Genomic DNA, 24,881 nt, shown 5'->3' with positions numbered 1-24,881 from the left:
TAAAGTCAGATTAAACCTGCCATTCCTAGCCCCGAAAACTTTCCCATACTCAGAGCAAAAGCCAGTACTGTAATCTCTCCATTTCTGTGTGGTATACATTCTAAAAATCCCCAGTGGATAACTGGAACTACAGATAGTATTAAACCCTATATATACTGTATTTTTTCCTTTACATACATACCTACCTGTGACAGTTTAACTTTCAAATTAGGCACAACAACAGATTAACTACTACTAATAATAAAATAAAACAATTATAAACATATATGACAATAAAAATTTATGCAAATATGGTCTCTTGAAATACTTATTGATTACACTTTAACCTTTTCACTTAAAAAGAAGCACTTTACAGTTTCTCTTTGGCATATACAAATTTCCAGCATCAACATCCTTGCACTTTAGGACTATAATTAAGTAAAATAAGGGTTATTTAAACACAAGCACTGTAACACCTCCACATTTAGTGTGAAAACAGACCACTAAGTGACTAATGGGAAGTTACACAGCATGGATATGCTAGACAAAGGGCTCATTAATGTTTCTGGCAAAGACAAAGCACAACAGCTGGAAATTTCGTCACACTACTCACAATGGCACACAACTTAAAACTTATGATTGTTTCTTTTAATATTTTTGGACCAGAGCTGACACCAGTAACTAACACTGCAGATAAAAGGTGAACCCAATAACCTGTAAAGATTTCCTCCAAATGTTTCACTACTCTCTACTCCTCAAACCACCATTTATCTTCCACCCTCAACCTCAAACATCCTTCTTCTCTTCAAACAAGCTAGTGGGGAACTAAGTGTTTTACAATTAAGTGCTGTAACTTCTCTGTGAGACATGGCTTGATCCCCAACCCTCTTCAGGTACTTCTTCAAATACCTCCTTTTCAATGACACCTCCCTCAATTACCTTATTGAAAATTCCAGTTTCTTGTTCCCAGTAAGAATACTTCTACTCCCCTTTCCTGATGGTTTTTCACTACCACCCTTGTTGCCAATAGACATGATACATATGTTAATTTATTGATGGTCTATTCTCTCTATATCTCTTAAACTCTGTGATACCAGGGACTTTGTTATATTCCACATTCTATTCAAGTGCCTAAAAATCATGTAGGGCAATTTGTGAACATTCAGTAAAATCTGCTAAATTGAGATGATTTTCATAATAGTTCTCATGTAATTTTACATTTTCTGTTCTTCTGGGGAATTTCTGCAATTTCCTCTGTGTACTATAAAGGACTGTATTCCAAATGTCTCCACCACCTCAATGATTCAGAAGAAATTAAATCTCCTATTTTTATTTTGTTACTTTCAATTTTAAAAGAAACTCCAAACTACTAATTTCCTCTGTATAAGTTTTAAAAATTTTAGCCCTCACATCTTGCTACATTCCAATTTTGGAGTGGAGAGGGGGATACTGGGGATTTAACCCAGGGGCACTTTATCGCTGAGCATTTTTTTTTTTTTTTTTGAGATAGTGATTGATCCAGGAGTGTTTAGCTACTGAACCACATCTCCAGCCCCTTTTTTAATACTTTATTTAAAGATAGCCCTTGATGAGTTGCTTAGGGTCTTGCTAAGTTGCTGAAGGTGGCTTTGAACTCATGATCCTCTTGCCTCAGCCTCCTGCACCAGGAATTACAGGTGCATGCCACCACACCTAGCACAAATTTTTGATGATATAGTTTGGCATAAAATTATTTTTTTTATAATTTATGCTATATTAGTTTATCAATGTGATTATTTTGACTGTACATTTTATATAATTCTCCATTTCTTAAATTCTTTGTTTTATATTACTTCCTAAAAAAATACGTAAATGAATTAACTTTCTAAGCCCATACATGTCTGAAAATATTATCTTAAGTTATATTAGAATTTCACTTGCAATAGATATACTGAATTGCAATAAATCACAGTCTTTTCCCGTACAACCCTGATAATGTGTTGCTCTACTCCTGAAGGCTGGATTACTTCTTGTATTTTACTGTGTCTACCTAGATCACTGAAGGTCACCCCTCTCCTTCATAACCAAGAAATATTAAAATCTTCACAGCCATTTAAGTGATGTCCTCTTTCTGAAGTTTCAATTCTGTGTAGATTAGGTTTTTTAGATTTACCTACCAAGCCTTTCCTCTTACATCAGTTTCAGCTCTTTAACCTTTTCTCATATATAAGGTATAAGGATAGGACTACGTCTGTCTTGTTCACCACTGTATAACTTCTGCAGATTCTACACTGTCAAACTCATAATAGATGCTTAAGAAAGTTTTTTATTTAAAATGGAATCAACCCTCATCTGAATTCTAATCACATATTTTGCTTTTATCACCTTGCTAACTCACTAGATTTTCTATAATGCTCAAATGCTTACTTTCTCCCCAAATTATTTTTCATTTCCATGCAATCTTCTTGGCTCTTAGTTGACTGTTCTAGTTTTGGATATAATATCATACATGTTGCTAAAAAACAGCAAACTGAAATTTCTGAAGTATTGCTTATTTGTACAGGGTGAGCCACAACAATAGTTCATAGCTCTAAGGGTTTTGTTTTGGGGCAATTTGATCACTTTTTTTTTTCTAGAGTAAGGGCTCCTGTCCCTTTAAAAAATTTTTTGTGAGTATATGCCTGAAGTTATTTCTCTGGGGGCGGGGGTGGAGGGGTTCTCTGAATACTTGTTTTCAGGTTATGAGTAACAGTAATAAAGGGACTAGTTCAGAAGGAAGAATCACTGTTTGGAAAGAGATTTATACTGGCTTATTATTAAAGATAAGTAACTGAGTTTCCATCAGTTATGCGAATCCATATTAATATAAATATATTAGAAATTTTTACCTATTCTAAAAATTTCTTTATTGACTCTGAAAAGCAGCAAAATGGGGAAAACTTATGTAAAACACGTCAGAGGCAGTCCTAACATCAATTTGGGCAGGTCAATTAAGTTTCATCTTGGTTCTAACTACTCATGCCAAAAATCATGATCCGGACCATGAAAACAACAGTATATTCCTTTTTTTTTTTTTTTTCTAATTTGGGTTTCCAGTTTATTTTTGGCTTGCTTTGGCAGGAAAACTCAATGTCTTCCACTTACTGTGTTAACAGGCCAAAAAGACTGTCCACATACTTCCCTTCTGAAGAAGGCACAACCAGAGTTCTGTTGGAGTTCCCCTCCAGTCAATGCCTAGGAATGCTGTTCTATCACAACAGAGGGAGTCATGAGTTAACTGTCTAAGCCTCCTTAAATTCAGCATCATCCAAACCATATTTAAAGAAGAACATCAATATTTTTGACAGGTGGATGACATGTTGTCCAGCCTCTGGTGCTGACAGTTTCCCCTATGCATTTCTAGAAAAATCATGATAGCAAATATGTTTGGACTTCTTGGGCTTAAGTCATTACCTTAACAAATCTTACAAAAAAAAATGTCTAAAAGGATTTTAATCTGTTTGAAACACTCTAATTCATTAAATGTATTCTTATCTGTTTTCCTAAACATTAAAGAATAAATAAGACTGGCTTCCCCACTTCTCCAAATCTAATGACCAGCTAAGTCTTGCTTAATAATCATTGGTTTAAATTACTTTACTTTCCTATTTTCAAGATTACTAATCTACAAAAAATAATACCATTATACAAGATGAATTGGCTAGATGAATTTTCTAACTGGACTTCAGCGCTCTCTTGACTCCTCTCCACTTTGGTTAAACTGCTAGGCTTTCTTTGCTTTCAAGTCACTTGCTGAATTTCAATTCATTCTCCAAACCAATTCCAGATGCATCATCCTAATTAATCCCTTCCATTATGTTCAAACCTTTGAATAAGATTTACCTGTCAATAGGATAAAGCTTAAGTTCTGAAATTATGCATTCTATCCTTGCTTCTCCTTAACCTCCTCCCCAACTTAAATGGCCATGTATGGTAGTTCTAGGAAATTAAATAGTTAAATGTTTCTGGGTAACTCATTCTTTCAAACCCATTTATTTCCTCCTTTCTGATTAGAACATAGAAATGATATCAGAAGATATAGCAACCATCTTCAATTGAAGGTGAAAGCTACATGCTAAAGATGGTAGAGAAGAAAGATGGGTTAGGTTCTTCAAGATATTATGGAAGCTGCTGCACCAGCTCTAGATAAACTACATAAAGATTTCCTAGTAAAACATAAAGGTAATTCTTATTTAACAAACTGATAGTAAGGTTTCTGTTAAATGAAACTGAACAAAATCCTAAAAGATATAATCAGCAATACTGAGGGTCACCATATACTTCATTATCCAAACCAAGACAACAATAATGGACAGCATGCACATAGCAGGGAAAACCAGGATGATGCATTACCCGACTAGTGGCTACTGAAAAATAAATAAAAAGTAAAGCCTCTTTCTCTTAGAGAAATATGTTTTATATATATATATGTATTTTATAAACTTAATGCCCCTTAAGTATATAGAACTGTTTATAAAAAATTATAAAACTGGCTAATGGACATAAAATGAAATTTAAATTAATGGAGAGATAAACCATACTTTTAAAGAGAAAGACTCGGTGAATTTGTATTTATACAAATTCAGTATAGTATCAATTAAATCTCAGGGAGACTTTTCAGAGAATCTAAACTGATTGTAAAACCAACATCAGTAAATGTTCAAGATAAACCAAAATAAATTTAAATAATATCTAAAAATAGAACTCTACATATGATAGCTTATACCTTTTAATCTCAGCTACTTGGGAGATTGAAGCAAAAGGATCAAAAGTTTGAGGCCAGCCTCTCCAACTTAGCAAGACCCTGTCTCCAAATTTAAAAAAAAAAAAAAAAAAAGGTAAAAGGGCTTGAGTTGTAGCTCAGTGATAAAGCACACATGGGCTTAGGGGTGGGAGGAATTCTTGTCAGAAAGATAAGGAAATATTATAAAGTTACATAATAATTATTATAATAATTTATACCACAAAGTAACACCATAAAAATGATTAGATTCATGTAACAGAATAATCTAAAACAGACCTATGTATACAAAAGAAATTTAAAAAGGTAAAATCAATAAGGATAATTAAATCGATAAGGATAGAGTAGGTATGAGTAGCTATGGGTTAATTGCTACCCATTTTCTATATAATACCAAGACTAACCCCACATTATACCATGAAAAATAGATTAAGAAAATAAAGGAAGTGTATCTTTCTGGCACTGATATAGTGAAGGCATTCCAAAACATGACAAAAGGGGAAAAAAGCAAAAGCCACAGAGGAAAATACCAGTCCAGTTGAACACATGGAAATTAAAAACTTTTTTATATATATATATATATATATATATATATATATATATATATATATATATATATATATATATATATGTATGTATGTATACACTCATACACAGATACTTATATAACACAAAATTAGTATCTAGGATAATAAACACCTTCAAATGAATTTTTGGGGGTGGGGGGGGTACAGGGATTGAACCTAGAGGCATTTAAACACTAAGCCACATCCCCAGCCCCTTTTCTATTTTTTATTCAGAGACAGGTTCTCGCTAAGTTGCTGAGGCTTGTTTTGAACTTATAATCCTCTTGCCTCAGCCTCCTTAGCCCCTGGGATCATAGGCAAGTGCCATCACACCAGCTCAAATGAATTTTTAACTGATAAGAACCCACTGGGAGAAAGAAACCAACAACTCACTAAAATACCTAGTAAAAAATAGCTAATAATTATATAAAAATACGAAAGTTCACTATATGCAAATTAAAATTAGATGCCATGGGGATCTGGGGTATTGGGGATTGAACTCAGGATATTCAACCACTGAGCCACATCCCCAGCTATTTTGTACTTTATTTAAGAGACACTGAGTTGCTTAGTATTTTGCTGTTGCTGAGGCTGGTTTTGAACCCACGATTCTGTCTCAGCCTCCCAAAACACTGGGATTACAGACATGCACCACCGTGACCAGCTTAGATACCATTTTTGATATACTGAATTTTTAAAACTAAAGAAATTAAAATATTGCTAATTTAGAAATACCAGTCCTCACACAAATTACAAGGTTATATGTTACTGCAACTACTCTGCAGGCAATCCAATACTATGTATTACTGTACATCCTATAACACAAAAAGATGATCTGTGAGAGACATATAACAAGAAGACTAAAGTCTTATTTATAATGGTGAAAGACCTAGAAATAACATAAACATCAACCAATAAGGAACCTTAAAATAATTGTAAAATACAAAGTAATGCCTCACAGAAAGCAAAAATGAGAAAAACGCCTCATATATTAATACAGATAGACTATTATTGGGAAATGTTTGATATAGAACCTTGCTGTATTCTACAGCAAATAGAAAAATAAAAGAACACACACAAAGCAATACTATTGAAGATTTTAAAATAATTCTATTGATATTTTCTTTTAACTAAGCACAGAAAACAGTCTAAGCAAGACTAAACTCATAAAAGTTAACACTTTTAAGGAAATAAGGATCCTAAAAGAACATATCATCTCTGATTTTGTTTATATAAAAATATAAAACAGACAAAACTCAACCATGGCTTCAGAAAGGAAGTGAGGAAATACCTGTGGGCAGCAGGGAGGGTTGAGGAGCAGCAGCTAAGGATATTATCAATGTTCTGTTTTGTGATATAGGTGGCAGTTCACAGACACTTGCTAGTTTTGTTTTACATATGGTTAAGTATATATAAAGTATGATCCTAGTCTGTTGCTTGTTATTTAAACCACTGTGGTGCTATATATGTGTATGCATAAAGAGTTTTTAAAATTTCAGTGTATCTGAATTTATACACATAATCTGTTGGGCTAACATTTACATTTCATAAAGTTTTTTTGCATGTATGCCACACTTAAACAAAAGGTTAAAATAATCAACAACAACAAAACATCTAGTACCAAAATTCAATTTACCTGAGCTTTTTTCTTTCCTGGAACACTTATTTTCACACTTTTTCCTTTTATCACAAGAGGTGATGTTTCAGTATACTTCATGACTGCAGTAATTGCTTCTTTAAATTCCATTTCCAAGTAAGCCTAAAATGAAATTTATTTCTTTTTCAGTCAAAAAAAGGGGGGGGTACCTTTTAAAAGCCCCTGTGTTTTAAAATGGACTTAATACTTCCTTATGGAACAGAAAACTATGAAATTAGTTTAAGGCCCAGTTGCTTTTGCCCCTCTTTGTTTCACTTGATCATTTGATCTTAAGCATGTTTCATGCATGAAAAGGATATTTAACCTCATAGAATCTCTATACTGTTACCAAGACAGGAAGAGGGACCCAGAAGTCCATGGCAGGCTCATGTAACAAGAAGGAATAGCAAGGCAGGGTTAACTGAACAACAGGAGTAAAGCCAGGATCTTGTCTAGCTTGCTCAAACCTGAACACGTTTAAGGCTTCCTGCAGTAAAGATGACACTACCACTGTGTTCCCTTATCTTAATTCACACCTACGTTCTGCTTTAGTTTTAGGGTTCCTCATAGTTCTAAACTTTATCAGATGAGCTATAGGAATATCCCCCACATGCAAAAAATACTTACCATACAAAGAAAATAATTTATTTTAGTATAACTCCACTGGTGTAAAATATGGCACACCATCTATTTTTGTAAAGTTTTGGGAACATGCTTGCTCATTTACATATTAACTACAGCTACTTTTATACCACAGTGACAGAGTAGTTAGAATGCTATCGCCAACCCACAAAAGCTTGAAGTTATTTGTTATCTGGCCCTTTACAGAAAAAGTGTACCAAAGAATTGGGAACATGTTCATTCACATCCAAACACTTGTAACTCCCAGTGAACATATGCAGTATAACCAGCTGAGTGACCGAACAAAAATTTACAGAATCACTAAAACAACAACTGCATGAATTTTAAAACAGACTGAATGACTCACCTCCTTTCTATATGGAACGATCAGGACATCATTAACTTTTCCAAATGGCTGAAATATCTTCCTAATATCTTCTTCAGTACAGCCATCCTCTGGTAATTCAGATAAAAGAAGAACTGAACCATAATGCAAAGACTGCTCTTTCCGAAGCTATTTTTTGGAGTGAAAGAAAATAAAAAGAAATCAAGTTAAGTGACAAAGAACAAAATAATAATTCCTTGTATAATATGTTATCCTTTTAATCCTGGTCCATTAATGGATCTGTTCTAAATGTTTATAATTTTTTTTTTTTACATGGGCAAGGCAGGTGGAGGAAATACTGGGGATTATACTCAGGGGTACATTTAAATTCTTAAATGCTAAAAAAAAAAAAGGGGTAAGAAATGATCTAGAGCTTTTAAGAAAAATTTTCTATTTGAACCTACATGGCCCATCATAGAGTGAAGCTGAATTTCCCATGTTGTTAATTCTATGTTCTAATGGTTAAAAATGTTATCGTATATGGGTATAATGTTTTTAAATATTCATTTGTTAGATATAATTTAAATATACTATAATAATCATATTTATTATCCATATTAAAAATTATCTAAAATAAAAAAAGAACTTTCAAAAAAAATTCATTACTACCCCACAGAAGTCTTGAAACAAAATGAAAAGAACTTTATACACTGTCTTGTCAGACAAATTAAAAATGTTTCCCTCTTCAAAATTTTCCCCATACTTAATATTTCTTCCAAAGTCTCTTTGAAATTCTGTAATTACAAGTTGATTTTCTAAGTTTATCCTTTTAAATATAACCTTTTTGGGGCAAGAAATGGTGAAAATCTTCAATGTGCTGAGGTATGGTGGCACATGCCTGTAATCCTAGCTACTCGAAAGGCTAAGGCAAGATGTCAAGTTCAAGGCCAGTCTCAGCAACTTAGTAAGACCCAGTCTCAAAAAAATAAAAAGGGGAGGGGTTGCAGCTCAGTGATAAAGCTCCCCTGAGTACAATCCCCAGTTATCTCCCCTGCCTGCCAGATCCATGCAAAAACAAAGTCTTCAGTGTATTTAGAAAAATTTGAGAGCACTATATACCTAAGCACTTGAAGACAACAATCTATGAAGCCAGCCAAAAATTTTGCCAAGCCATCACAATATTTTTTGATGCATCAAATGCCAAATCTCTGACATTTCTAAGCTGTAAGATTTGAATTATTGGATTTTTATACTAAGAGTATATGAGAAACCAATGAAATGGAATCGTATCAAAATAATTTAACAAGTTATGAGTTCACATTTATTGGAAATGTAGAATAAGAAAATTTAGACAATTTTGTTTTCTCTTTGTCATAATAACATATATATGTACTCTTTCACTAATAAACAAAAAGACTTACTGACCTTACGCTGGAGAGAGACAGCTTTACCAGACACCTGTTTACAATCTGGTAAGGTGTCATCTTCAAGATTCTTTGATTTACGAGCAGAATGTCCTCCTAAATTTGCATCACTCTTTGTAGAGCTTATAGATTTAACTGGTGGCTTTGTTCCACTGACAACTTTAGGTTTTTGTGCTGGGGAGTGTCCTGTATCAACAGCTTCAAGATGCTTCTGTTTGTTAAATTCTGCCCCATGTCCAGATCGTTGTACCACATCTTCTAATGCTTTTTTTCTATCTAGTAAGAAGAATTAAGTACAACTTCAATTGAAAGGAATATAAAGAACCACTTCATGACATCATGAAAAAAAGACTAACATTTATCACACAGAGCTCAATAGGGAAGATAAACACACAAAAAAATGGTCTCAAGTTTTAACTGTGCACTCTGAAGGCACAGTTATATGTAGTTCCTTTATTCCATGTGGCTCCAGGATTTCTTCACATGCTGAGGACTTCAAAGAATTTGTATTGTATTTACTGATATTTACCATATTAAAAGTTAAAAAATAGAACTTTCAAACAATTTACTAATTCATTTAATATAAACTCCAATATTAATGGTGACATCTTTTATAAAGATTAAAATTCTCAAAGTAAAAAAAAATTAGTGAAATGAACACTGTACATTTCTCTACACACTTTAATGTTGGGCTTAATGGGAAATACTTTAAAATACTTAAAAATTCTTATATGTGGTTTTGCATCCAATATGCTGGATACACCGTTTTGGTTGAAAACATAAAGAAAATCCAGCCTCGCACATATATGTAATTGGAAAAGGAAAAACCTCACAGAACTTTGAAAAAATCCTATGGATATGTAGGGGATCTTGGACCACAACAATAAGACCAGCTGCCTTATAAATTTGCAAATATTTCCATTTACATTCAAACTTTTAGAATATACTGAATATGAGAAAAGAACTATTCAAAGTTCTTCTTAAACAGGGTAAAAATATGAGTAATTTTTAAAGTTTTTTTTTTAAAAGAGAGAGTGAGAGAGGAGAGAGAGAGAGAGAGAGAGAGAGAGAGAGAGAGAGAGAGAATTTTAATATTTATTTTTTTAAGTTATCGGCGGACACATCTTTGTTTGTATGTGGTGCTGAGGATCGAACCCGGGCCGCACGCATGCCAGGTGAGCGTGCTACCACTTGAGCCACATCCCCAGCCCTTAAGTTTTAAATGTATTCATGAAAGTCTATAGTTAAGGCAAACTATGTTTTCACATGCTTACTTTTGTGCATGGACAGATACAACTCTCCCAAAATTACCAGAAAAATGGACTCTGAGATGTGTGTCAGAATTCACACAGCAATTTTACAATTTTATAAAACAATTTTATTTCTTAAAATCTAAACAAAAGGAACTAAAAATTTTAATCAAAATAAGTAGATTTATGTTTCATGGTCATCAGCATACCTGATGATCTCACTGATCTCCTTGATGTCCTTTCAGGGCTGACTGATCGATAGCATTTTGGACTACCTCTAAACGGATTTCTAATTCGATATGGCGAACGGGATCGGGATCTAGATCTGTATCTAGAAATGAACCGATGGCAAATTCTTGGACTCCGACTTCTTGGTCTATATGGGTAGCGTATTGGGCTTCGAGATCGATGAAACCTGTGACTTGAACTTGATCTCCTAGAACGCCTAGGACTGGGGGAATGAGAACGTCTTCTTGGAGTCTCATTTTCTTTTCTATTGCCCTCATTTCTACAAAGTAGAAGAAAAAGAATCAAGATGTAGCAATTTAATGTAAATTAAAATTATACTAAGTGACAGAAGTACCTCTTTTTTCCTATAGTACTGGGATTGAACCCAGGGGCACTAAGCTACGTAAGCTACCTCAGTCCTTTTTTATTTATTTTTGAGGCAGGGTCTTACTAAGTTATTTAGGGCCTCGCTAAGATACTGAGGCTGACATCAAACTGGTAATCTTTCTGTCTCAACCTCTCAAGTTGCTAGGACTACAGGCAACCAAACCCAGCTCCCAGTCTTTTGCATTTTTTATTCTGAGACAGAATCTCACAAAGTTGCTGAGAGTCTTGCTAAATTACTGAAGCTGGCCTTGAACTTGCCATCCTCCTACCTTATCCTTTCAAATCACCACCATACCCAGCTAGAAGTACCTCCTCAAAAATTAATTATTACCTTCAATATCAAACTCATAACAAGTATTACTTAAAACAAGAAAACCTATTGTTATGATATAATTCAACTTTCTGGTTTGGAAGAAACCAATTAGAACAGATGATCAAATTCCAATGGCTTGGAATCCTACCCTTTCTAGTTTACAGAAGAGTGTCATCATTGATTTTCTTAGGCTTACCCCTTTACGAATTATGTTTTTCAAGTATAAAGCTAACTAGAGAATTTAGAAACTGATTTACATACAGAAATATTTTCAAAAATTTTTCCTTGAAAAAGTATACTGTCTACATATATTTTTTTGATTTCCATAAATGTGTATACACATAAATTGAGTTGGTATTCTCAGGAATTCAAAGCTTAACATGAAATTATAATAAAGTTAGAATAAAAATATTTTCATTAAAGATTAAAGAAAGTTGAAGTTCAGAAAAAGAACGTATTATTTAACATACAATAAGTAAAGAAGCCTCAGAGAGCTTCCTGCATTTGCCCATTATGAAAAGTGATAAAAGTAGGACACAATTCAAAAGAATAGCTTTTTATTTTTTGGTTTAAGGGACTGAACCCAGGGGTGCTCAACCACTGAGCCACATCCCCAGCCCACTGTTATTTTAAGACAGGGTCTCACTAAGTTGGTTGGGGCCTTATCATGTTGCTGAGGCTGACTTTGAATTTGCGATCCTCCTGCCTTAGCCTTCTGAAGAACTGGGATTAGGGATGTGCTCCACTGCTCTGGGAAAGAATAGCTTTTTAAAAAGTAAACATTTGCTCTTAGAAGAAAATTAAGGACATTTTTTTGTTTGTTTTGAGTTTTTTGTTTTTGGTACAGGGATTGAATCCATGGGCACTTAACCACTGAATCACACCCCCAACTCTTTTTTTAATACTTTATTTAGAGACAGGGTCTCTCTGAGTTGCTCAGGGCCTCACTAAGTTGCTGAGGCTGGCTTTGAACTTGCAATCCTCCTGCCTCAGCCTCCTGAGCCACTGGGATTACAGGTGTGTACCACCCGTGCCCAGCTGAAAATCAAGTTTTAACAATAACAACGCTATTAAAAAATGTTACCTTCTTGATGGTAGGATCTCAGGATTCCAATCAGGATATCTATTTTGAAAATAAATAATATTAATAGACATTTAAAATAAGATTATATGGCTCAATTAATCTTTATCTGTAATATCTGAAGACTATTAAAAAATCTAAGTTTACATCGTGATTAATAATATTTTAAATATGAAAAATTTCTTAGAAATAAAATACTTTCGGTGTCTAATTCAATAAATAAGGTATTGTGCTAATATGTATATCAGAGAAACTTATTGCCCATAATTTAAAGGCCTCAAACTCTAAATAAAATGGGCAGCACATGCAAAAAGTATTTAGAGGCACAGAAGAGGTACAAGATATGAGTTTAGGAAGGGTTAAAAGAAAGAAGACATTTTAGTTACTTTACAGAACTCTCCAGGACTCCATGCTTATCATATTCTACATGATATCTCTCAGAATACAATATGAACAATGAGAGATGGTACAACTTGAAGATATACATCTATTAAGAACAATCAGGAGAGAATTCACAGAAAGGTTACTTTGTGGATAGCACTTAAAAAGGTCTATCAACAGGTATGGATTAGGTTTGATTTCAAATACTAGCAATACGTAAGTGAAGGATTGGAGGCAAAACATAGGTGTTCTATTCCACTGACTGGTCAGCTATAGCACAGGAATGATGAAAAGAAATTATAAAAGACAAAACCTGGAAAGGCTACCTCAGGGAGAGACAACTTATGAAAGGCCTTGAAATCAAGTAATGAGGTTGTACACAAATAAAAGGAAAAAACTCATGAACATTTCTAATCAAGAATATCAAATAAATGTTTTTAAAACAATTGTACATGAATCTCTAGAATTAGGCAAAAAGATGAGAACTAAAATGTTTACAATAAGGCATATAAAAGCCACAGTGTAGTCTTGAGAGTGAGACTAACAAGGGTGGACACAGAAATAGGAGGAGTGAGAACAAAATCTATGAACAATACTTAAGCAAAGAAAAAACAATGAAAGATTAAGGAGTACTCATAAAAAAAATGAGTAAGATCACAGAAGCCATCTTCACTCTTAGCTTTTCTTTTCATTTCTTTCTTTCTTTTTTTTCTTTTTTGTGGTACTCGGGATTCAGGGCACTCAACCACTAAGCTATACCTCCAGCCCTTTTTATTTTATTTAGAGATAGGGTCTCACTAAGTTGCCCAAGCTGGCCTTGAACTTGTGATTCGCCTGCCTTGGCCTCCTGAGTTGCTGGAATTACAGGTGTGTGTAATGTTTTAAAAATCATTTTAAAACTTTTCTAGAGAATCTGGACACTAATAGGTAGCTGGACATAGTAATTATCTCAAGTCACTAATATTCAAGAATATAATTTCAGTAGTAAGACAAAAGTCAGGTAATGGAGGTATAGCAGATTGTTTTAGTAATTCACCTAGCAGGAAAATAAAGTTAGATCAAAACTTTAAGAGGTAAAGTAGTTTTTATTTGTTGCTATTATTAATGAGTTAACAATAATTCTCAACTCCTTTTTCTCTTGCCTGCTTTCACTACAAAAACTAAAGCAGTGTTATATTTGCTCTCTTAGCCTATCCAGAAGATAGTGACAAGTTCTAATCAATGAAACATAGGTGGCAAAATGACAGAAAATTCTGAGAAAGCTTCTGCCCCCTACTTCTTGCAGCAACACTCAAGAAACTATGAGGTGAGAAACTATGAGGACAAAAAGTTAACTTCAATCCAATCTAATATTAATAATTTCCAATACAAAAAAATCCTTTTATCTACTCCCACATTTTCATTATTCTGTACCTTTCAAGAAGATAATTTCTAGTCTTAGACTACAAGGTTTACAAAGAAACCTTTGTAATCGAACAAAACTAGATTTTTCAATGTAGATGCTGTCATTTAATGGCTATGTAACTTAAAGTCGGTTACTTGATATGTGTAATCCTTAGTTTTCTCACAGACTGAAATATAAGCTGGTTGAAAATACATAAGAGCTAGAGAACTATTACTGAAGAATCAGAAACAGGGCTGGGGCTATAGCTTAGTGGTAGAGTGCTTGCTTAGCATGGGTGAGGCACTGGGTTCAATCCTTAATACCACATAAAAATAAATAAATAAAACAAAGTTATTGTGTCCCGCCACCAAAAAAAAAGGAGTCAGTAATACTGTTTTAGACCTTTACTAGCTTGCCAACTACAACAAACGCTCTTATCTCCAAAGCTCAAAGCAAAAAGATAAAGCATAACATACTAAAAGTAGAGTTGGATCACCCAATATCTGCATAATTAGTAAAAAATATGTTTTAAAAGCATGAATCACTAATGAAGTAGTATAACATAATGATTAAGAGCAAGAAGCTAACTAAGACTATGTCCCAATGTGATGCTTAATAAATACATCACCTATGAAGTATCTGTGACATAACTGTTCAACCTAAATTTAATGATCAAGAAGCAAACAGCATGGAAAACATTCCACAAGACACTGTTCCTGAACTCTTCAAAAAAGCCAACACTGGCCAGGCGTGGTGGTATAATCCCAGCAACTGGAGGTGGGGAGGTTGCTGAGGCAGGAGGATTCCAAGTATGAGGCCAGTCTCAAATTTAGTAAGATCCTATCTCAAAATAAAAAGGACTGCAGGTATAGCTCAGTGGTAAAACACCCCTGGTTAAATCTTCAGTATTATTTTTTTAAAAAATCAATGTAAACATACTCTCCAAAGGGAAGAAGAAAGAAAGGAAGGAGAGAAAGAAAAGAAAAAGGAAAAAAGACAGGGAGACAGGCACAGAGAATACTACTAAAGCAGTATTTTTCACCTCCATATCTAGTAGGGCAAATCTTCAGAGGTGCCCTGTCTTAAATAAGGAACAAAGTAGAATGGAACCAATATTCATTCCTTACTTAAGATTTATTCTGAAAACAGATTCTGAGCCAGAGAGCTTTTAGACTGGAAATTAAATAGTGATATACGGCTTGGATTAATTTTTATTTATTTAACCCTTGAGAAAGGGGGGAGATAATAGAAGGGAATGATATCTGCTCTGAAATAATAAACCATTCAGGGAAGGCAAGCCAGCAAAGCAAAAAAAACCAAAGATATAAAAAAATCTACCTACTGGGAATTAAGTTAGGAAGGAGTTGAGTCAGAGGAAAGGATCATGCTGAATTCTCTCTTTTTGGAAAAATATTAAATATACTGCTACAAAATTAGTATTTTAATAGGCAATAATCTTTAAAAATATTTTCTACAAAGTATCATACTAAGGGTATTTAACAGTAATGTCTGAACATATTTTGCAAATTCAACATTTATGAAAATAAAGAGAAAAATGTTCTTACTGTTGACGCAACTGTCGACAACTCTCAATATGAGTAGATGTGTTTTGATGCTGAATCCAATCCTATTGTAAAAGGAGAAAAGTACTGAAATTAGAATATTCCTCTTGTTGACCAATGAATTAGATTTATCTTTTAAATGACAAAGGATTTTAAAACAAATCTAATTATAAACAGCATTTGGCCACTGAATAAAATTTTCACAAACAAAACTTAAAGGTGTCCAAATGCCCTTGAAACACCATACCTCATTGATCCCATTTAAAAATGTTTTAGTATAAAAAAAGCTCAAAAAAAATTATACCCATGGATGCCCATTTTGAAATCAATACATATTAACACTTGGAGAAAATAAAAGCATAGATCATAAAATAACTCATTTCGAGTATTAAAAAAATTCAGAGAACAAAAACTATAAATAAGGTGCAAGTGGTTATCTACAAAACAGCATCTTCAAAATATAGTATCTGAATGACTTATACCTCATGCTAACATCATCAACAATCAAATACTACTAGGCTAGTACCATTCCAAACAAGGTACTCACTATATTGAGAAATGATAAGATTAGTGAAAATATGAAAAACTGATAATAAAATCTAATTTATTTTCAAGATTAAAGGAAAGTGACGCCATTTTAAAGACAGTATCCCTTACATATTGAGCTTTACAATTAACAAAATGCTTTCTTATACATTACTTCATTTACAAATAAATCTGCCCTAAAGTTACAATCTATAACCATAAATAGCTCCTGAAAGATACATCTTATTTTAAAACAAAAACAAAAACCAATACAGCTTTTAAAGATACAGTCTCCAAAGTGAAACAATCAGTTAAAAGCAACATGTATATTACTCAATGTTTTATTGTTCCTCCAGCATTTGGAAAGGCAAAAAAACCTTTATAAACAGTTCTGAATTTTACAACTTCCCTTGAGGAAAATCTTGTTTCCATTTCAAAAACATTTTAGTTTAGGTCATTTCTAAAAGACAAACTAGATGTTTCCATAGTTAAAACAACATTTGACACTAATTTTGAACTCTGCCTTGGCAAGAACTATCTGAAATACTTAACAAATTATGACAAAATCTGAACTGTTTCATTAAGCCCCAAGGTTTGATTGTGGGCTGCAAAAAGGAAATATTTGCATATCCTCCTCAGTAATACAAACAGAAAGCTAAAAAAGATTAGCAGTTAAGAGTCTCTAGTAGTAATACTAAATCCACATCTTTGATATTAATTGGACATTATTTACACCATACAAACACATTGGCAGTCAGGGAGTTTGGCTTGATTTATTTGGACCATAAAGTATTTTATTTAAATAATTTACCAACACTTATAAATTCAGAGATTTTTATCCCCAAATCCAATTTCTAGTTTTTCTTGAAGAAATATTAAGATATCACAATACTGAAATACATATTCTCATAGCAACTATCAGCTGAAGGTGATAGCTGCCCTATTTATTTAAGGCATGTGTTCTTCAATTCAATACACTCACCTATACACACACTGCTGTCTTCTAACAGGCTTACTTTACCTACTGACATTACTTACTTTAAGCTCAGTAAATATACATATGTCATCCCAATTTCTAGATTCCCTAGTAATAATACCCAGATCAGATAACTGGTTCAAAAGCAACACTGCCTTTCCAGGGAAAAAAGGGATAATACCTACCAAAGCAGAAAATCCTGCAAGGACTGTAGACTGGACAGGATCAGAATGGAACTGTAAAACACAGACCCCTATCAACACTTGCTCTCTAACCTCCAACTACCTTGAAAAATTCTCAGGTTGATCTTGAAGCAAATTATTTCAGTCAGAAAGACAATTTTCTAAACCAAGGAAAGCCCCTCTTAAACCCAACCCATAATTTAGAAAGGAAACACTTCACGATCTACTGTTGCATTTTCAAAGTATCTCTTTACGCTATAGTTTAAAAGACTCAAGGATGGGTAGAAAAGAATTGTCAGATTTACTCAGCAGGAAAAAGTTTGCAGTTGGTAATTCATATTTACTGGCTATATATTTATAATGTCATATATATGCACATTTATTTGGCAGTAAAATACATCAGAAAAACAAAATAGTTGTATCATCTAAGTTCATGTTCGCATACTATCATTTGTCCATTCAGTGGTGGAATTCATTACTTCAATGAGCTTCAATTTGTTGTGCTATTAAAAGTTGGGTTTTTATTTTAAAAGGCACTCTGTATAAGCTCTAATGATCACTAAGTGATTTTCTCTCCTCTTAAATTTTTATCTTATGAACCCAGGCTTCCACCATTTTACACTTGAATAATAAAGGAAGCCTCCAATTACATGTCCTACTCCTCATTCCCATCTCATTTTCATTCACCTGCACACTTCAGTCAAATCTCCTATATACTTTCAACATGCCCATTCACATATCGAGAAATTAAACTAACTTCCTAATGCCTCCCAACTAAAATCTAAACTCGGGGCTGGGGATGTGGCTCAAGCGGTAGCGCGCTCGCCTGGCATGTGTGCGGCCCGGGTTCGATCCTCAGCAGCACATACAAAAACAAAGATGTTGTGTCTGCCGAGAACTAAAAAATAAATATTAAAAAATTCTCTCTCTCTCTCAAAAAAAAAAAAAAATTAATTAAAAAAAATAAAATCTAAACTCCTCAGGCTAGCTTTTCAAGACTCCTTCTACTTATTTTTAGCATGCTCATCACTATTTCCCAAATGCCACCTACTGCATTGCAATCGATGTATTCTTCTCTCAGACCTTTGCCTATCCACATATTGATCCCACCTGGAATATCATCTCTCCTCCCTTTCAGATAGGTATATCTAAAGCCCACACATCATTTGAATTACTCCACGAAGCCTTCATTCTTGAGACATTCTAGTCTAGACTCACTTAGTAACTTTGAATCCACTAGTCTTATCTAACTAGACTACAAAAGTCTTTTGATGCCAGGAAGTGTATTTATACTTTTTAATTACATACTGTTAGACACACAATAGGTATTAGTCAAGTGATAATGCTGGCCTGACTGATACAAATCTGAACAAGATAAAAATACTAAGTATCTTTCCCCTCCATCACAGGAAAACAAGTTAAATAAATCACCAAACCATTTTTTTCCTTTTCCTAATTTTTAAAGTCTTTGGATGCATAATTTTCCTCCTCAGTGCAACTGTATGAATTGTTTGAAAACATCTAAATTTAATACTGTTCCTCATTTCTGCCTGGCACCTACAGAACAATGTACAAAACTGGTATCAGTAAATATACATTGGAAAAGTGTGTATACCTTTTCTAGTCTACAGAACAAAAATTAAAACTTCAATTTCTTTGTGAAGATATATTTTCTTCAATTGAATACTACTAATTAAAAGTTCAAAATTATGTGGTATGCCCAGATACAGTAATACTAAGAGCTTCTAACACTGAGGCCAGCGTTACTTACAGTTTACAACAAAGCACTGTGAATTACTCTGAGGTTTTTCAAGGTAAAGACTTTTTTTTATCACTTTTGATGAAATATGGCCAACTATTTATTATTTTATTAGATTTCAATAATTCTGGTTAAAATGAATAGAATGCTGGTTTTTTGTTTGTTTTTTTAAATTTTTTTCTCCTCCTGGATACTGGGGATTGAACTCAAAGCCCTGTGCATGCTAAACAAATGGTCCACCACTGAGCTACACTCCCAGCCCAGAATGTTGTTTTCTTTGGCTGGCATTAACTTTAAATAACAAGAGCAATAGATCTAGGTAGATTCTTGTTGAGTGGATAAATTGGGGAAAAAAGGGTAGCAAACAAACAAACAAAAAAAAGGATAATTAACACCCTGAGATTTTTAAGCTTCTTCAAAGAACACATCAATTTAAGGCTAAGGCCTTGAATCAGTTTCTTCCTATGGGAAACATCTCCTACTTGGCATTTGCCATCTAAATCTACAAATTACAATAGTAAACAGAAAAACCTGTGGTTCTAAACATATAATAAAACTTACTTGGAAATTCCTGCTCAAATCTACCAATGATTACTATTAAATAATATAGTCTACATGGTATTACTCTTCAGCATCTCAGCAAAAAACTTCCTTCTAACTATATTAACCAATAAAGTTACCTTAAGCCTATTTTAGAAACTATCTGCTAAACCTACAGCTGGTCCCATAATAATTAATGCATCTTGACTCATTTTACTAATACATTATTTTACAAAGCCCCTTCTCAATACTAAAATTATGATAAGAAAATAAATTATCAGTGGTCCATGTAAAAATCAGAATGCATTTAAATCAACATTAAATGTTGTCTCTTCAAAGTATGCAGCACAAATGATTTACCAAGTTTTTATATTTTATGCTAAAAGATCTTATTTAAACACAACTCATGTGACATCATGTTGTAAATACACAGTTTATGTTATATAAATTTTGTGTTGTATAAGTGGGATAATTGAAAGTTCAAAATAAATGGACAAACTATGTGGTACGCCCAGTAACAGGTGTGTAGAACATTCAATTCAGTACTAAAGCCAGCAGTATATAAGATTACAACTAAAAGCACTGATTTTTGCAATCAAAATCAGTTTCTGTAATTTCCTTAATGCCTATTAACACCAGCACACACATCAGAATTTAGAGAAAACTTGGGCGCTGAGCATCATTATACAGTGATCTTTAAAAACACTCACCTTCAAATGACTACATTCTACGTTACACAGAGAACACAAATGTGGAAATATTCTTGGAGATGCTGCATAATAATCATTCATCATAGAAGGAGTTGGAAGTCTCTTCATCTTCTGGACATCAGCATGTGAAAACTTTGGTAGCCATGATGCTTTCACAATCCCAAAGGGAGATTGAATGGGAATGTCAGTCTCTGATTGATAATTCTTTTTACTTCCTCTCGATCCAACATGTACATTAGATGAATTAATCACAGGTTTATGTGGGATCCGCTCTTGCTGGTTTACAGCTGAAATTAATTCAGATGAAAAAGGCTGTTGGTTCATAGGTGGAGGAATCAGAGACTGACTCATTGTCTGACTAACTGTTTGGCTAATGGATTGGCTGATGGATTTTACAGGTTCAAGGACTGACTGTCCTGAAATGTGTAAGCCTGACATCTTGGTTCCACTCTCAACTGGGAAAAAGGACTGATTATTTGAGGACTCACTGGGGAAGTCCATCGGTCGAAACACTTCTTCAACAGGAAACATAGTATTACATATCATATTTGGAGTAGGAACAGATGCAGAAATGCTCTGCTGTGACCGAAATTCATTCTTGACCTCATCAGTTGGAATTTCAGGATCATAAATACGTACTTCAAGTGGATCTTCTGTGTAGCCATATTTGCTTGCATGCCCATAATCAATCACATTACTTGAAACTGCTTCACTACCAAGTGCTTCTTTGTTTCTGTTCTGAGAAGGTAAATTAGGTAATCGGCGCCCCATTTTTCTCATTCTTATATCCCTCAAAATCAATGGCATATTTTCAGGAGTTAGCTGTTCATCAGGATAGCGACTAAGTTCTTCTAGATCTTCATTAGACAATCCAAAACTTGCTAAGATACTTGAGGCACTCTCTTTTGTATAGCGGCTCTGTACTTTAGGACTCTGCTCTGTAACCTGTGTGACAGAACTCTGTTTCACTCCCACTGATGCAGACATATGAGGCTCATCATCCCACCGGCTACCATGAGGCTTCCCCTTCTTTTGTTGTGCTTCATGAAAATCCAACTTTTCTTTGGTCAATCTTGGATCAGTTCGGTGTTGAGTTACCTGAACACTCATTCTCTGTGGTCCCATGTTCTGATAAGATTCATGGCCAGCAAATCTGTGTGGGATTCCACGGGCTCTCCCTGCTGGGTAAAATCTTGGAAGACCCATAGATCCAGGCCTCATAAACGGTCCTGGAGGCCTCATCCCAGAAGGGTTAGGTGCTCGTGGCCTTTGAAGTGGAAAGTTTCCTCGAGGATTAAACCTGGGTCTCGACATGGCTACTTTCAAGAATGCCTGATTTAATAAAGTGTAAGGTGGTGTTGAACCATGTGAGGCAACGGCATTCAGCTGCTGAAGCGCCAACTGAGTCTTAATCTGAGCAAAGTGCAAAGGAGATGGGCCCAACAGAAGTGGGTTTGCAATGCCCAGGCTCAAGGAATTCACAAGTGGTGCGAAATTTTCCAAGAAATACACAAAGCTGAAAGTTAAAACACAAATATTAGATCATTTTAACTCAAACTACTTCATGAAGTGGGTTCTACAGCCAGTGTAAAACATTTTGAAATAAAGCCATGAAACCATTCTGCATTTCATATATTTTTAAGAGTAAAGGCTTACAAGAATTTAAAATTTTTTCCTGAAACCTTCTCTTTTCTTCTTTTCTAAATCCAGAACAAACCCCAAACCTCAAGCCAGAGTTCTTGTATGTGATGCACTGTTTGCTAGGTGCTGTATTTATAGGTTCTTTTAAATAATCTTGAAAAACACAAAGTATTTATTTCATGTTTTAATGCTGGAAAAAGAAGATGAATGCATTAAAATACTTAGAAATGTACACATGCTTAATATGCATGAATCATACATATAAACAATGAAAGTAACAATGGTTAACCTTAAACTTCAGTAAGACTCATTTCTGTTAAGACAAATTCTTCCTTGGAACCAGCTTTCACACCTAATAAATTCTACACAGCAATTAAACTGCTATTAAACAGTTTCTTATAAGGTAAAACTTTGCTGTCAACTTGAATTCAGAGTCTAACAAAGCAGATGCAAGAGCATGAAACTGGTTATAACAGACAAGATAATATGTAACAAAACTAGTCACCCTACTTTTTAATTTCTTTTTTTTCTTAATATTTAGTTTTTAGCTCTATGTGGACACAATATCTTTATTTTACATTAATGTGGTTCTGAGGATCCAACCCAGTGCCTCATGCATGCTAGGTGAGCACTCTACCACTGAGTCACAACCCCAGCCCCTACTTTTGAATTTTCTCAATAGTGAGTTTAGATATATTAGTAATAACAATGATAAACTTTATAGAGCATTGTCCATGTGTCATTTACAGTTCTAAGCACATTATGTGGACTGTTAGTTCTCACACTCCCTGAGATATGTTTAGTTTTATAACAGATACTAAGGCATAGAGAAGTTAAGAAGCACACACTTGCTTATGTCCACGTTTGCATTCAATGTAATTTAACCCCATAATCCATACTCTTAACTAACAGATGTGAGCAAGACAATCCTGCAATCCCCAGACATGTATTAGTTAAAACTGGCTGCTGACCAGCCCATCAGAAGTGCTATGTTACTCCTACTTCTGAGAGAAATAGTACTTTAGTTATCGTTCAGGACCAAGGTCAGCAGCCACATAACTTGCCTTCCCTCTTCCAGTTTTTTGTTTATTGCTGCTGTTTAAAGCATACATTATGCCTGGGCCATCCATCAATTGCCTACTTGTATACTTGTATACCCAAAGTGTACTGTGAAGTCTTGTGGCATCTTCGTCTACCAATGGGAATCCAAGTTGTGGATTCTATTTACTGATCACTGATTTCAGGTTCAAGCTACAATTTCACTCATAATTATATATACGTTTTTCTTTATACTTAATGTTAGTAAGTAAACTAACTTTGCGTACTTTATACACAATGTTAGTAAAATGCTAATTTTTCTGGGAAATTCTCCCTTCCTATCATTTTACAAACTGCCAACACATTCAATCTTTGCAACAGGACATTTTTACTACATTGCTGTTGTTCAAAAACCCAAGAGTTTCTCTTTCTCATTCTTTATTTCATTCCAAGGTCCAACCAATCTAGTCAATCTCTACCTTTCTAATTTTACCAGATACTTACTCTAGCTAGACCTTTGCCTCTATTCTTTTCCCATCTCCCTATCAAAACAAACAACATAACCTTGCCCTAGACACTGATTTGACTTTACTCACTTTCAAAGTCAGTATCCATCAAACTTTTATTGACCATCAATGCCAATAATTAAGAAAGGTTTATTAATTATTGCTTAATTATTGCTTCTACCATTTTTTGACTTATACCTTTTACTAGCTAATGTTTTTGTACTCACATGCATAATCTTTTCCAACAATTTAGAGTCAACTGAAGCTTATCATTAAGACTTATCTCCCAAGCATATAAACCCTACTGCTACTCACAAGACGCTCAAATATTTGTTAAACTATCTGAACTATCACCTCCAAAGTCCTCATTATTTACATCAATTATTAATTTTCAAGTTAGAGTAAAACACTAAAATAAGACAAGTTACATAAGCTTCAAATTCACCAGACATAAGCAGACAAAGCTTATTGAACACTGATACCCAAATTCAATGAAAAAAAAAATTTCCACTGGTAACAAAATCCAGGTGTGTTTTTAAACAATCACAAGTCATATGAAACTGTACCTACCACCTTCTACATAATAAAGTTACTTCTAAGAACAATTTTGTTTTTAACTCAATCCCTTAAAACAATGATTGCTTTGGAAATCAGTCTGTCATCTAGTTACTCAAACACTTTCTGCACAATTTTCTCCACTTGCTGATGATTCCTCTTAGAACTTCAGGACCACAAGCCCTTCTAAATATTGTTTCTCCTCCAAAACAAGACACAAATGGCAAAGATTTCAATCACAGCCATCTAATTACTATATGTAATTATGAACAAATACCAGTTGGATATAACTATACTTTATGTTCCTTAAAAGCAAAAACTTACTTATGTATTTTCTAGATGTTAAAAGTTATACATTTACAGGATTTAAGAGAGCAGTCTTTTATTTACAAACTATTCTGTAGAAACCTCTCATTAAGAATTATGTTATACCATAACAAAGAAAACAACTCCTCTGCCTTGTAAGAATGATACTGGATGAAACCAGAAAACAATGTTACAAGAAATAGGAACCAAAGACAAGGATATATTTGTCATTAACACCTGGAAAACA

The 24,881-nt window shown here is 34.0% G+C and overlaps 1 protein-coding gene across 4 annotated transcripts in view; it reads right to left on the bottom strand.

Moving 5' to 3' along the window:
- The window catches only part of Znf638 (zinc finger protein 638), a 57,888-nt gene extending 35,789 nt beyond the window's left edge, over positions 1-22,099 (bottom strand). For 2 of the 4 annotated variants that reach the window (XM_076833902.2, XM_076833905.2), the window contains exons 1-7: positions 20,589-22,099; positions 15,900-15,961; positions 12,573-12,611; positions 10,770-11,068; positions 9,312-9,586; positions 7,929-8,075; positions 6,941-7,063 (exon numbers count right to left, since the gene is read on the bottom strand). In XM_076833902.2, the coding sequence (XP_076690017.2) occupies positions 6,941-7,063; positions 7,929-8,075; positions 9,312-9,586; positions 10,770-11,068; positions 12,573-12,611; positions 15,900-15,961; positions 20,589-21,902 (2,259 nt within the window). In that variant the 5' untranslated portion in view covers positions 21,903-22,099. The remainder of the gene's footprint in view (positions 1-6,940; positions 7,064-7,928; positions 8,076-9,311; positions 9,587-10,769; positions 11,069-12,572; positions 12,612-15,899; positions 15,962-20,588) is intronic. The other 2 variants (XM_076833904.2, XM_076833903.2) reach the window with 2 other exon arrangements.
- Positions 22,100-24,881: the final 2,782 nt, after the last annotated feature.

Source organism: Callospermophilus lateralis, chromosome 14, assembly GCF_048772815.1.
Source record: "Callospermophilus lateralis isolate mCalLat2 chromosome 14, mCalLat2.hap1, whole genome shotgun sequence".
NCBI classification, from domain to species: domain Eukaryota; kingdom Metazoa; phylum Chordata; class Mammalia; order Rodentia; family Sciuridae; genus Callospermophilus; species Callospermophilus lateralis.
This window is presented reverse-complemented; position numbering and strand designations above follow the sequence as displayed.